This window comes from Abramis brama (assembly GCF_963993115.1).
Source record: "Abramis brama genome assembly, chromosome: 7".
In the NCBI taxonomy this organism is placed as follows: domain Eukaryota; kingdom Metazoa; phylum Chordata; class Actinopteri; order Cypriniformes; family Leuciscidae; genus Abramis; species Abramis brama.
The window spans coordinates 44418932-44432596 of NC_139969.1; the positions used below are offsets into that span (position 1 = coordinate 44418932).

General features: G+C 40.2%; 1 protein-coding gene across 1 annotated transcript in view; it reads right to left on the reverse strand.

Moving 5' to 3' along the window:
* Positions 1 to 9306: 9306 nt before the first annotated feature.
* Positions 9307 to 13665, reverse strand: part of LOC311087335 (uncharacterized protein) — a 31706-nt gene continuing 27347 nt past the window's right edge. The window contains exon 2 of the mRNA XM_084120675.1: positions 9307 to 10437. Within this exon, the coding sequence (XP_083976801.1) occupies positions 9590 to 10437 (848 nt within the window). The 3' untranslated portion in view covers positions 9307 to 9589. The remainder of the gene's footprint in view (positions 10438 to 13665) is intronic.

Genomic DNA, 13665 nt, shown 5'->3' on the forward strand with positions numbered 1-13665 from the left:
TGTAAGAAATTTAGAAAATTACTTATAAGAAAGATACCCCCAATATGAAATGTTAAATGAATGAAATGGACACTAAATAGAACATCTTATTATTATAAAACATTGTACACTAATCTACACTATTTTAATGTTGCTGTGGGACAATGTGAGAGACAACTATTAAATTAAATATTAATACTGAACAATGTATCAACATAAATAATAATAATACAATATAATCTTTTGGGGGTTTATTTTTATAACCTACAGAGAACGTCATCATCAGAGGTTATTTATTTTAGCCAAATTCTAGTCATGTTTGCCGCACGTGTTCACAACCGTCAAACAAATATGTTTGAACATTCCCTGCAGGTTATTTTGGAGTTTATGTTATATAAACTAATTAAAACATTGCATATTATATGATACCGATATGCTACAGATATTATCCTAATGCTGAATTGTGTAATTTATTTATAAATAAAGTATTTAAGCTCGGACACATTCGGTCTCTGTCGCGCACTGTCGAGCGCGTTCTCGGACACACTCGTTCTCTCTCGCTCACTGTCGAGCGCGTTCTCGGACACACCCGTGTTAATTTTGACATCAAATTTTGATAGTCATAGTCTTTTGACTAAAATGCAATTTAGTTTTAGTTTTAGTCATCTGAATTGTTTTAGTTTTAGTCTAGTTTTAGTCGACAAAACACAATAAGATTTTAGTCGACTAAATCTACAGTAGTTTTAGTCGACTAAAATATAATGAGTTTAAATTGAAATGCATTAATTTAGAATTTCTCTAAAATTCCCAAAACCCATATACTCCCGGAGAAAACATATATTAACCTGCTAATATGAATGATTTTAAAGTTTGAACATGCAATACAGATACAGATTTAACTACTATAACTATAACTATAAAATATCTTAAAATTAAATAAAACACTTTTCCTAAAGTAGAACACAGTCTTCTTTTCAATGAATGATATATGCATTCTTTATAACTACTTGCATACATCATTCTCTATTCTTTCAAGTAGACATATTTATTTGTATGAATTTAATATAATTAATCCTTATTAAAGCTATTAATGACCAATGAATGCTTTTCTCTTTTTCTTTTGTTGCTTGATCAATATTAAGGACACACATCAGGTTTATTACTCACTGTCACTTTAAGACATCGGATCATGTCCAATGACATGCGGATCCAATTGCACAGATGCACATGCGATACACTCACAACTGTTTAAGACATAACCGACATAATTTACGTGAATACTCTCCAAAACTGACATTTAGACATAATGTTGTTTGTATTTGTCCATTCAGACACGAAAGAGAGCTCAATTCCGTACTCGCGCTGTATAGTGTCTATGTGAATGGCTGCACGCTTCGGGTCGGGTGTGTGCGCACAGAAAACTGTACCGAATAGAGCTCTTTTTTGAGTCGTCACTCTTATTCAGATCTACATGTCTGCTCTACTCATTCTCCCAGACGTTTACATGTTTTAATGTTTTATGAGACATGCAGCGCATGTCAACCCATGTGCTGCTGGGTAGATCAGCATGTTACAGTACAAATGTGCGCATCTAACACAAACACAGGACATCAGTTCTGACTGGATCGCTTTCCAAATCGTCACTATCTAACATTTTCGTCTAGTTTTTATTCGTTGACGAAAATGTCAATAGATTTTCGTCATAGTTTTTGTCACTCAAAACTAGTTTTTATTTAGTTATCGTCTCGTTTTCGTCTGTGAAAAACGAAATTAACACTGGGACACACTCGTTCTCTCTCGCTCACTGTCGAGCACGTTCTCGGACACACTCGTTCTCTCTCGCTCACTGTCGAGCACGTTCTCGGACACACTCGTTCTCTCTCGCTCACTGTCGAGCGCGTTCTCGGACACACTCGGTCTCTCTCGCGCACTGTCCAGCGCGCTCGTGGCATTCGCATTTTTATTGACAGTAAAGGTAACGGCGTTGTAATGGAGGAAGCAGTAATTAGTTTGATTACTCGTTACTGAAAAAAATAACGCCGTTAGTAATGCTGTTTATTTATAACGCCGTTATTCCCATCACTGAGTTTAACCCACTGGGGTCTAAGGTGTTTTTGGGGTCCTTGAGATGTTCTGACATGCCCTGACATTTGTGCTTTTTTCAGTTGCTTATAAACATATTAATGGCAAAAGTGTCATTGCATTCTATTTAGCACAAACAGGGCTACCACAATATGTGAGCAACATGTATGTACATGTTTGTATTTTTGAGAGAATAATGTTTATGCATGGTTATTTAAAAAAAAAATATATATAAAGTTTTGAAATAAAGCCACAAAACACATAATACAAAAGTGTCCACAAGACTTCTGACTAATGGATGTTGTCGCCTAGAGTTTTTTGCTTCAAAATGATCTGAAAATCATCCTGCCTAATCATTCACATAAAACAATACATTGATTTAAATTTTGTAAGAAAGTTGTTGTTTTTTTTGGAAAGGCAATATGCGTGGAGGCGTGAATGATCATGATTAATGCTGTGATTCACACCTGAGAAGACAATGACCCGCATAATGAGCCTTTCATTCAGGTGTGTCACTGAGAGTACCACAAGTAAAGAATGCGAGGACAAAAGAAATAGCAAACAGCAAAATAGCAAACCCTGCCTGCTGCTGCTGAAACAAACACGGTGAGTCATGTCATCTCCTCTTATTGTCACCTGCACCTCATGTAACATGTATAGCATAGCCTTCTCTGTCAGCACAGGATTTACATGTAGCAGGGGGGTAGATTATGTCTATATTTTAGACAATCTACCTTTTATGTCTAAAATACTAGAAAAAGTTGTGCCCGCCCAACTGGGCTCTTTCTTACGGAAGAGGATTAGGGCCAGGCAATAATAAAAAAATAAAACCATCTCGAGATTAAAGTCATTATAATGCAAGATTAAACTCGTTAAATTTCGAGAAAAAAAGTCGAAATACAATCTTGAGAATAAACTCATTAAATATCGAGAATAAAGTCGTTGTGTGGCGAGAAAAAACTCGTTAAATTTCGAGAAAAAAAGTTGAAATACAATCTCGAGAATAAACTCATTAAATATCGAGAATAAAGTCGTTGTGTTGCGAGAAAAAACTCGTTAAATTTCGAGAAAAAAAACTCGAAATACAATCTTGAGAATAAACTCATTAAATTTCGAGAATAAAGTCATTGTGTTTCGAGAAAAAAAGTCGAAATGAAATGTAGAGAATAACGCATTCGATCAGTGTTCATTGCATAGCCTACTGATATCAACCTCATCGAGGTTTCGTGGTTTCCCAGCTACCATAAGACGCATTATTAATCGTTGTTGGTTGTGTACGCCTCCATCCACAGAATGTAACGACTGTAACCATCTATACAGCCATTAATGGCAATGCTGTACGGTTTTAATTTATCATAGCAGTCCATATGCCAGAGGGCATTTGGGCCAGCGCAAGTGGCGTCTTCTCAAGCGTCTCCTTCGTCGAAATTCCACACCTTGAGGATCAACAAGTTTAATAATGCGTCTTATGGTATCCTGGGAAACCACGAAACCTCGATGAATTTCATGTTGGACAAAAGCGAGTACATCGCGCAAATTGGACTGATTTTTTCTTCTAAAAACACCTAGCCGACCTCGACCATGTTCTATTCTTTGTTACTGAAAGAAAGTCAAAAATATAGATTGACTAAGTGATCTAACTCTGCCATGTCCTCTATCAGTAGGGAGTTTATTCTCACAATTACTTCGACTTTTTTCTCAAAATTTAACAAGTTTTTTTCTCGAAACACAACGACTTTATTCTCGAAATTTAATGAGTTTATTCTCAAGATTGTATTTCGAGTTTTTTTCTCGAAATTTAACGAGTTTTTTTCTCGAAACACAACGACTTTATTCTCGAAATGTAATGAGTTTATTCTCAAGATTGTATTTCGACTTTTTTCTCGAAATTTAACGAGTTTTTTCTCGAAACACAACGACTTTATTCTCAATATTTAATGAGTTTATTCTCAAGATTGTATTTCGACTTTTTTTCTCGAAATTTAACGAGTTTAATCTCGCATTATAATGACTTTAATCTCGAGATGGTTTTATTATTTGTATTATTGCCTGGCCCTAATCCTCTTCCGTACTTTCTTGCATGAAAATGATATCTATGAAAAGTTTCAGTCAGGATTCAGGCCGCATCATAGCACTGAAACTGCGCTCGTTAAAATCACAAATGATTTACTTTTAGCTTCTGACCAAGGCTGTATCTCAATATTAGTTTTACTTGATCTTAGTGCTGCGTTCGATACTATAGATCACACAATACTCTTAGATCGACTACAAAATTATACTGGTGTTCAAGGACAAGCATTAAGCTGGTTTAGATCGTACTTATCTGACCGCTACCATTTTGTCTATTTAAATGGAGAAAAATCGATCATAACTCCAGTAAACTATGGAGTGCCGCAGGGATCTGTGTTAGGCCCTCTGTTATTTTCAATATATATGCTGCCACTTGGAAATATTATAAGGAAACATGGAATTAGTTTCCATTGTTATGCTGATGACACTCAAATATATATTTCATCACGGCCAGATGAAAACGCTAAATTATCCAAATTGAGTGTGTTAAAGATATAAAAGATTGGATGACGCGCAATTTTCTTTTATTAAATCCAGACAAGACAGAGGTACTAATCATCGGTTCAAAAAACCACCCACAAAACCTCTCACAATACAACTTTAACATAGTAGGATGTCCTGTTACTTTATCCTCTACAGTAAAAGACCTGGGTGTTATATTAGACTGCAACCTGTCTTTTGAAAATCATATTTCAGATGTTACAAGAACAGCCTTTTTCCACCGTAGAAACATTGCTAAGCTACGTAACATGCTATCAGTTTCTGATGCAGAAAAGTTAGTTCATGCATTCATGACCTCGAGACTAGATTACTGTAATGCTTTATTAGCTGGTTGTCCTGCATCCTCAATAAACAAGCTACAGTTAGTCCAAAATGCCGCCGCTAGAGTTCTAACTAGATCAAGAAAATATGATCATATAACACCAATTTTATCATCACTACATTGGTTACCTTTAAAGTTCCGTATTAATTACAAGGTATTGCTACTGACTTATAAAGCCATAAACGGCTTAGCTCCAGTCTATTTAACCGATCTTCTATCGCCCTATAATCCATCACGCTCTTTAAGATCACTAAATTCGAGGCTTTTGGTCATACCTAGGATATCTAGGTCCACCAAAGGAGGGAGAGCATTTTCACATTTAGCTCCAAAACTCTGGAATAGTCTTCCTGATACTGTTCGTTGCTCAGACTCGCTCTCCCAGTTTAAAACTAGATTAAAGACGCATCTCTTCAGCCAGGCATTCATATAATACTTTTAATCTTACAGTTAAATCCGACCTCTAGTTCATAAACGCCAGAGGAGAACTGGCCCCCGACTGAGCCTGGGTTCTCCCAAGGTTTTTTTTTTCTCCATTAGGTCACCTGATGGAGTTTTTCGGTTCCTTGCCACTGTTGCCTTTGGCTTGCTCAGTTGTGGATATTTGTGGATATTTAATTTAATTAATCAATCAACAATACTATTGATCAGCATTACCAAACGTGGACGTTTTCCACTAGAAACAAACATTGATGTATTGTTTTAATTTAATACTGTGAAGCTGCTTTGATACAATCTATGTTGTGAAAAGCGCTATATAAATAGACTTGACTTGACTTGACGTGATAAATGCACCGCACACTCAGACCCCACTTGGGACCGCAATGCCTTCCAAATCGGGTCCCTGTCTTCCACCTCGCTGCCCCACCGCGGGTACGTCTGTGGTGCCCCATGTCCCCTGACTCGGTTTGTGGAAGCCTGGACAGCACTTCCAGCTGGCTCCTCCGTACCATCAGACTATACGATTCAGTTCATCCGGTGCCCACCCAGGTTCAGGGGGTGTCCACTACACTTCGGTGTTGAGTGAACAGGCCACTGTCATGCGGACAGAGATCGCATTCCTACTGGCGAAGGGTGTGATAGAGCACACCTTACATAGGAACGTGTCCGGTCAGTGTTGAACTGCTTGAATACTATCAAGAGCAGGACAGGAGTCCCACTGAAACTTTTTCAAAGGCTCCTGGGGCATATGGCAGCTGCAGTAATGCCGCTGGGTTTGCTCATATGAGGCCGCTTCAGCACTGGCTTCACATCCAAGTCCAGAGATGAGCATGGCAGAGTGGCATGCTCCGTGTGACTATCACCCTACACTGTCGCAAAACCCTCAGCCCATGGTCAGACCCTTAATTTCTCCGGGCAGGAGAGCCCCTAGAACAAGTGTCCAGGCATGCTGTGCTCACCACAAATGGCTCCAACACTGGCTGGGGGGCCATGTACAACGGGCATGTAGTAGCGGGGATCTGGACGGGCTCACAACTGCATTGGCACATCAACTGCCTGGAATTGCTAGCAGTACACCTTGCTGCTCGTCAAGCATGTGCTGGTCCGCACGGACAACACTGCAACCGTTCCGCTCAATCATGCCGCCGACAAGCTCTCACGACAGCCTGTGGCCCCGGCAGAGTATGGGATCACTTCAGGGCCACACAGATAGATCTGTTTGCCTCTCCGGACTCGTCCCATTGCCGGTTGTTCTATTCCCTGACCGAGGGGACCCTCTGCAAGGATGCGCTGGCACACAGCTGCCCCGGGGCCTATGCAAGTATGCATTTCTCCCAGTGAGCCTTTTCGCACAGACACTGTGCAAAGTCAGGGAGCACAAGGAGCAGGTCTTGCTAGTCGTGCCTTACTGGCCCAACCGGACCTGGTTTCCCGAACTGATGCTCCTCTCAAAGGAAGAACCTGCTTTCTCAGGGACGGGGCACTGTATGCCACCTGCGTCCAGACCTCTGGAAACTCCATGTCTGGTCCCTGGACGGGACGCGGAGGACTTAAGTGATCTACCACACGCAGTCGTAGACACTATCACTTCCGTTAGAGCATCCTCAACGAGGCACACTTACGCTTACGAAGACCCCCGAAGATGTTTGGTCAGTACTGTGGTTTCCTTCCTCCAAGATGGCTTGGAGGGAAAACTGTCTCCCTCCAGGCTCAAAGTGTATGTTGCCCCGATTGGTGCACATCACAAGGCAGTAGACGGAAAATCCTTGGGAAAACACGACCAGATTAGAAGGAGGCAGACCCAGCCCTGGCTATTCTTTGTCCTGTTCGTGGGTCATACGTGGAAAGAATGCATAGCCTCAGGACCTCAGACCAGCTCTTCGTCTGTTACGGAGGCCAGCCGAAGGGAAAGGCTGTCTCCAAGCAGAGGTTGGCCCACTGGATAGTGGATGCCATTATCTTGGCGTACAAATCCCAAGACGCACCATGCCCCCTCAGGTTGCATGCCCACTCCACTCGGAGTGTAGTTTCTTCCTGGGCGCTGACACAGGGTGCCTCGCTGACAGACATATCTGAAGAGCTGCTGGCTAGGCGCAACACACTAAAAACGTTTGCTAGGTTTTATAGCCCTTGTGTCGAGCCAGTAGTCTCCGAAGTGCTCTCTTCTCATAGCCAGTCAACACTGTAGGTGCTCGAAGTGTCGGCTTGCAGCGCCATTCCCTTCCTATGGACCGGATACGTGTGCCATTCTTGCTCCAGGTGAGTTCCCCGTTAGCTGAACTCTGATGAGTTCTTCCACACCTGTCGGCAGTTAGACGTGGCGGAGCTTCAGAGGCCAGGCCTAACACAGGTATGCATTGGTGGAACCGGTGTCACCTCCCCCCTGCTATAGGCTGGAGCCACTCAGTGACAGTCCATATGTTGTACTGCCCGGAAACGCCCAGTCCATATGTGTAACTTCCACATGATACCTCCCTGCATGCAGGATGTGACTTCCATAGCTTTCCTCTCCCCTGGAAAGGGCACGCTTCTCAGTGTTATTCAATAGGTGTGACTGAATGGGTCATGTGGAACAGCAGTGACAGACCTGCTCCGCGTGAGCCCTGATTTCTGCTCCAACAGTTGGGGAAGGACCAGGAGACTCGAGCAGAGCAGAGTTTTCTGTTAAAACGGTGTTGTGTTAGCAGGTGTTGTATTAGTAAGTTAATAACCTAAGTGAATCAATCAAAACTAACTTTAGCTGGACAATAACTTTATTCTAGAGCTGCTATAAAGCCAAAACAATCTCTGTTACTTTAATTTCCTATTATCAATGTAAAGCTGCTTTGGAACAATTTGTTAAAAGCGTTTGGGTTTCCTCCATGTGCTCCCGTTTCCCCACAATCCAAACACATGTAGGTGTAATGAATGAGACCAAATCAGACACACATTTGGTACATGTACCATAAAAACTTTCAAACTTCTCTGGGATCTGCGTCCCATCCCCCACACAGGACAAGACGGTCTTAGTTACCCGGACGACGATCAGATGAGGAGTTTTAGGACTTTTAGCAATGCGGACAGAGCCTCTGCTACAATTCTAGAACAGACTCTCCTGCATTAATTTATTGATGAACTGACTAACATGAAATGAACATGCATTCCAGAGCATTTTGGGGGGGCTAAGCAGGACTCATTTTTCAACCACTTCAAGAATTGTCCACGATTGCAACTGACCATGCAAGTATATCAATTTAATGAGGTGCTCTGAAAATGATCAGCTGTATGGATGGATGAATGTATGTATGTTTGTTTGTTTAGTGTTAGTTATGTTTGTGAGTTAGTTAATAAAACTTGTGCACAATATGGATGTGGTTTCTAAGTGTCTCTGCTTGCATACAAAGTCCCTTTTACGATATTGATCTTGTTACATGCTCTAAGCACTGTACATGCTAAGGAATAATTATTTTTCAGTGACCATGAAAGATACACTTTTCTTAAAATAAATGAATAATCGTTGGAACTGATTAATTGATTGTAATATTAATTGGCTTACCTCAAAGTTAATCTAATTAACTGACCCAAATATTAATTAATCATAATTAGTAATTATTGATTATTATTAATATTTCCCTTTTGAACTAATATCGTTACATAGGACGCTCGGACACTGATGACTGAGGCTTGTGTTCAAGTGGAGTAAATATTTAAATATGGAAGTGGAGTCGTCTGTGTATTTGTGTGTCACGATCTTACAAGTGAATATGCTTTTGACTGAAATATGGAAGTCTGAGGTTTGTACAGATTGGGGTGTAGTTATCAGATTGTGTTTATAGCTGTGAGAAAAGTTCATTTCTTCATAAACTGTGTTATCAATTGTAAAAATCTATAAGAGGCATATAAATGAATACATTTTTGGTTTTGATTGGTTTTCTTTTCCAACATCATGGCATCCTCTTTTAGACTCCTAACATCATTACAAGTGAATATTCTCAATTCTCAGTGCAAACATGTTTATTTTAAGACATTAAACTACTAAGGTGTAGAATTAATTAACAGACCTTGTTTTTGAATGGTACCACACATGTACTTTTATTCATTTAAAAGTGTTTGTACTGCTGAACATTAAAGAAAAGCATCCCTTCACAACACCAGACGTGCTTTAATTATTTGTTTGTATTCTGAACTAATACATTCATGTCCCCTGTACTGCCTTTCTCACTGCAAGTAATGTGTTTTAGTAGACAACCCTATTATATTGCTCTGTTGGGACACATTTGCTCCCGAGGGAAAACCATGACCTGAGGCTACAGCTGGGATCATGAATTTTTCCAGGCACCTGTATTTATTATGCATGAATGATTTTAAATGTCTTTTAAGGCCACACATTTGGGTGAAACTCTTGTCACATTCAGCACAGTGATACATCTTCACTTCGCTGTGAACGACCTCGTGGACTTTCAGCTGTGACGGCTGACTAAAAGCTTTTCCACACTGAGGACAGACGAAAGGCTTCTCACCGGTGTGAGTTTTTAAGTGAAGGTTAAGGTTTTGTTTCTGTGTAAAACATTTCCCACACTGCGGGCATGTAAAAGGCTTCTCATCAGCGTGAGTTCTCATGTGCATCCCAAGGCTTCCTTTCTGTCTGTAACTCTTCCCACATTGACTGCATGTGTAAGGCTTCTCTCCAGTGTGGATTCTTATGTGTTCTGTAAGGCTTCCGCTTTGTTTAAACCCTATTCCACAGTAACTGCATGTGAAAGGTCTTTCTCCAGTGTGAATCCTTGTGTGATCCCTAAGGCTTCCTTTACATGTGAAACTCTTTCCACACTGAAGGCAGGTGCATGATGGCCTTTTAGCTCCTGATCTTTGAGTTGTTTTCTGTGAAACATTCTTTTTGGTCTTTGAGCGACTAGAAGATGTTCCTCTAGTTGTGATATTCTGAGATTTCTGATGTTCTTCCTCTTCACTCAGTTCTTCACTTTCCACTTCACTCAGTTCTTCACTTTCCTCTTCAATCAGTTCTTCACTTTCCACTTCACTTTCCTCTTCCACTTTAATCAAATCTGAAAGGAACAAATTAAATTAAAATTTTCAGAATTTCAATTAAATTGACAATGAAAATGAAATGAGTGACCCCAGCTTGTAGTTTGAAATTCAGGCAGAAATTCTTGATTTATCTAATATCGCATGTGATTCTTCAAGGTTTGTAAATTCAAGTGATGCGGTTCTCTGGTCTGAAAACTCTTAATATTATAATGCCTTTAGCTAAATATTTTGGTCACTTAGAAGACTGAAACCAGTTTAATATTAACCGCTTGATTTGTGATTTGTGATGTCCGATAGCCCAGAATGTGAAAAGAAGACATTTTCATACTTAACTTTTATTTCTAACAGGGAAGTTAGGCATTCAGGAAAGGGTTAACTGACAAAAAGTGTACTGTAAAAGATCTCACAAATAAGAATATGAAGTTATGGACTGGGAAGGGTTACCTGGACAAAACCATACTTTAAAAGTGTTTGAGAAATCAGAATAGTTAAATTGTGGACTCAAAATTTCAGAGGGCTCTAATTAAATCAATCAATTAATCAAGTTAATAAATGGTTTTATAAATTGGGGAGATGACCACACAACATTGCCACTTGAATTTCTACTCTTGCTGGCACATTCCAACAATGAATCCAAAAATGTATGAGGAAATCATGAACTATAAACCTCAAGGCACATACCCACTTGGCATAAAAAAAAGACCACAAATGTGTCATTCACAGACGTTTCTCCAAATTCCAAATTGATGGCAAGTAATCTATTCTAAATTATAATTATTCTAGACAGCGGAGATAACTCCACAGACAGGCGATACACCAAGCCTTGATACAAACAAAAAGCCCATACTTGTCCATGGACTATAGCCTTCTTATTATTGACTTGCCTGCAACTAGAACATAAAAAATAACCTATCCTGACTTCCGGTGGTGCAAGAGAGCGAGATGGACGTGTAGTGGTGTGTGCCTCACAGTCAAGTTTAGAAAAATGCCTCTGATCACTAGAAAAAAACATAAAAATCATCTAAACTCGAGTATGAGAGGACGGAGAATGCAAAGAAGTCTTAAGAACGACAAATAGATGAATAAAAATCAAGTAAACTCGGATGTGGATACTAGGCATGGCGAAGATGGTGGCGAAGAAGCAGCCTCAGGTACTACTAACGCTAAAGTTACTGTTAACCAAAACACTCTGCTTGAAAGTCTGACTCTGCTGTCCAAAGAGCTAATGGACTTCAAGCAAGATATGAGACAGGACCTGGGTGAATTTAAAAATGATGTCATGTAAACTATGAAGGATGACCTCGTTGAACCTCTAGGTTATAAAACCTTATAAATGTAGACGGGGAGGCCCAGCCTGCCGCCATACAGATATCCTGCAAGGCAATCCCACTAGACCAAGCCCACGACGAGGCCATGCCTCTTGTGGAGTGCACTCTGACACCTAACGGGCACTGCAGGCCCTTATAAGTGTAAGCCAGCACTATGGCATCAACTATCCACCTGGATAGACTCTGTTTCGACGCAGCAAGTCTCTTAGAACGTCCGCTGAGCGAAACAAAGAGCTGCTCCGTCTGTCTGAAGACAGTGGAGCGAGACACATAAGCCCTTAATGCCCTGACCGGGCAAAGGAAGCTCGCGTCCTTTTCCTCGTTATAGATCGGCAGGGCCGACAGGGAAACCACCTGAGCCCTAAACGGTGTGTTGAGGGATTTAGGAACGTACCCGTGCCTTGGTTTGAGTATGACTTTCGAGTCATTTGGCCCAAATTCCATACACATCGTGCTCACTGAGAGCGCTTGCAAGTCCCCTATACACTTTACCGAAGCGAGAGCCAGAAAAAACACTGTCTTGAAAGACAAGTGTTTGATATCTATTGATTGGATTGGCTCGAATGGGGCACCTTTCATGGCTTCCAAAACCGTAGAAAAGTCCCAGATGGGGACTGAGGGAGGTCTGGGAGGATTCAGCCTCTTAACTCCTTTAAGGAAGCGGATGACTAGATCGTTCCTTCCAAGTGACTGGCCAAACGTCGGATATCAACAGATTGCATACCTAACCTGACTGAAGTAACGTTAGAACAAACACTATGGCCAGCACGTCAGAGAAAGAAAAAAAACACTTTTATTAAATAAAAAAAATAATACAACCCATTATTTACTAGGATATCACGATCACATCTGAACCATCTGATTATGTGAAAAACATTATATTGAGCATTCAAAATGAGAAAACTCTCAATAGTCTACATCATTTCAAATGCCCGAGGCCAAGATCAAAAGTTATAAACAACAAATAACAATAATTATTAATTAATACATTTAGCCTTTCATGACAGTAAGTTTTACAGAAAATCGCATTTATTAAATGCAGTTTAACGTTATAACAGTTACTCATTTAAGAAATAATCTCTGTTCCTGCTGCAAACTCGCTTCGGAGGATTAACAGACAGGACTATAGTTTAAACCCTTAACAATACCTTCTTTAATCGTTTAACCATTTTGTAACATTTAGTTTATTTAATATTACGTGAGACACAAAAGGCGTTTTCTCCTATAGAACCATAATACACCAAAACACAATATAAATTAACAAAATACATATTTTTTTATTAGCTAACGTAACGTTAGATGTAATCCAAATCTTTATAATCCATACGCAAGCAAGAAACAGATCCAAATTCAGCCCTTCATCCACATCCAGCGATCTCCATCTCCATTCTCAGCAGCGACCGTAAATGTCAAATCCCGCGCTCGTGATGAATTTAAATTCAAAAATTGCGCCCTCAAGAAGCGTTACGACATGTTTTACGGCAGTGATATCAAACGTTCATTGGCTCTCGCCTGCTTCGTCACAGATTGCAGCATGCCGTGTTTCAGTTGAAACAACATTGAAATGCAGAAGCGCGTGCGCGCGCGCCGTCTTCACGCAAAGGGAAGCTGGGTTAACATTTTCATGGATTAATAACTTAAATTCTGCTCTGTCCCTTATACAAAACTATTATATACTGCCAGAGAGGACTGCAACACATCGTCATTTGAGCGACTTTTGGTACCGATTTACATTTTCGCAATAAATTATTATGATTACACATCTGTTGTTTTTCTTCATAATTTTAGCCTGCGTAGTTTTAAGAAATGGTTATGGGTAGGTTTAGGGGCAGGAGTAGGATTAACGTTAATGTTAGTGGCTCGAAATATATTTTAATGCTATTAATAAAACTGGCATTTCCCTACACATCTCTGTCC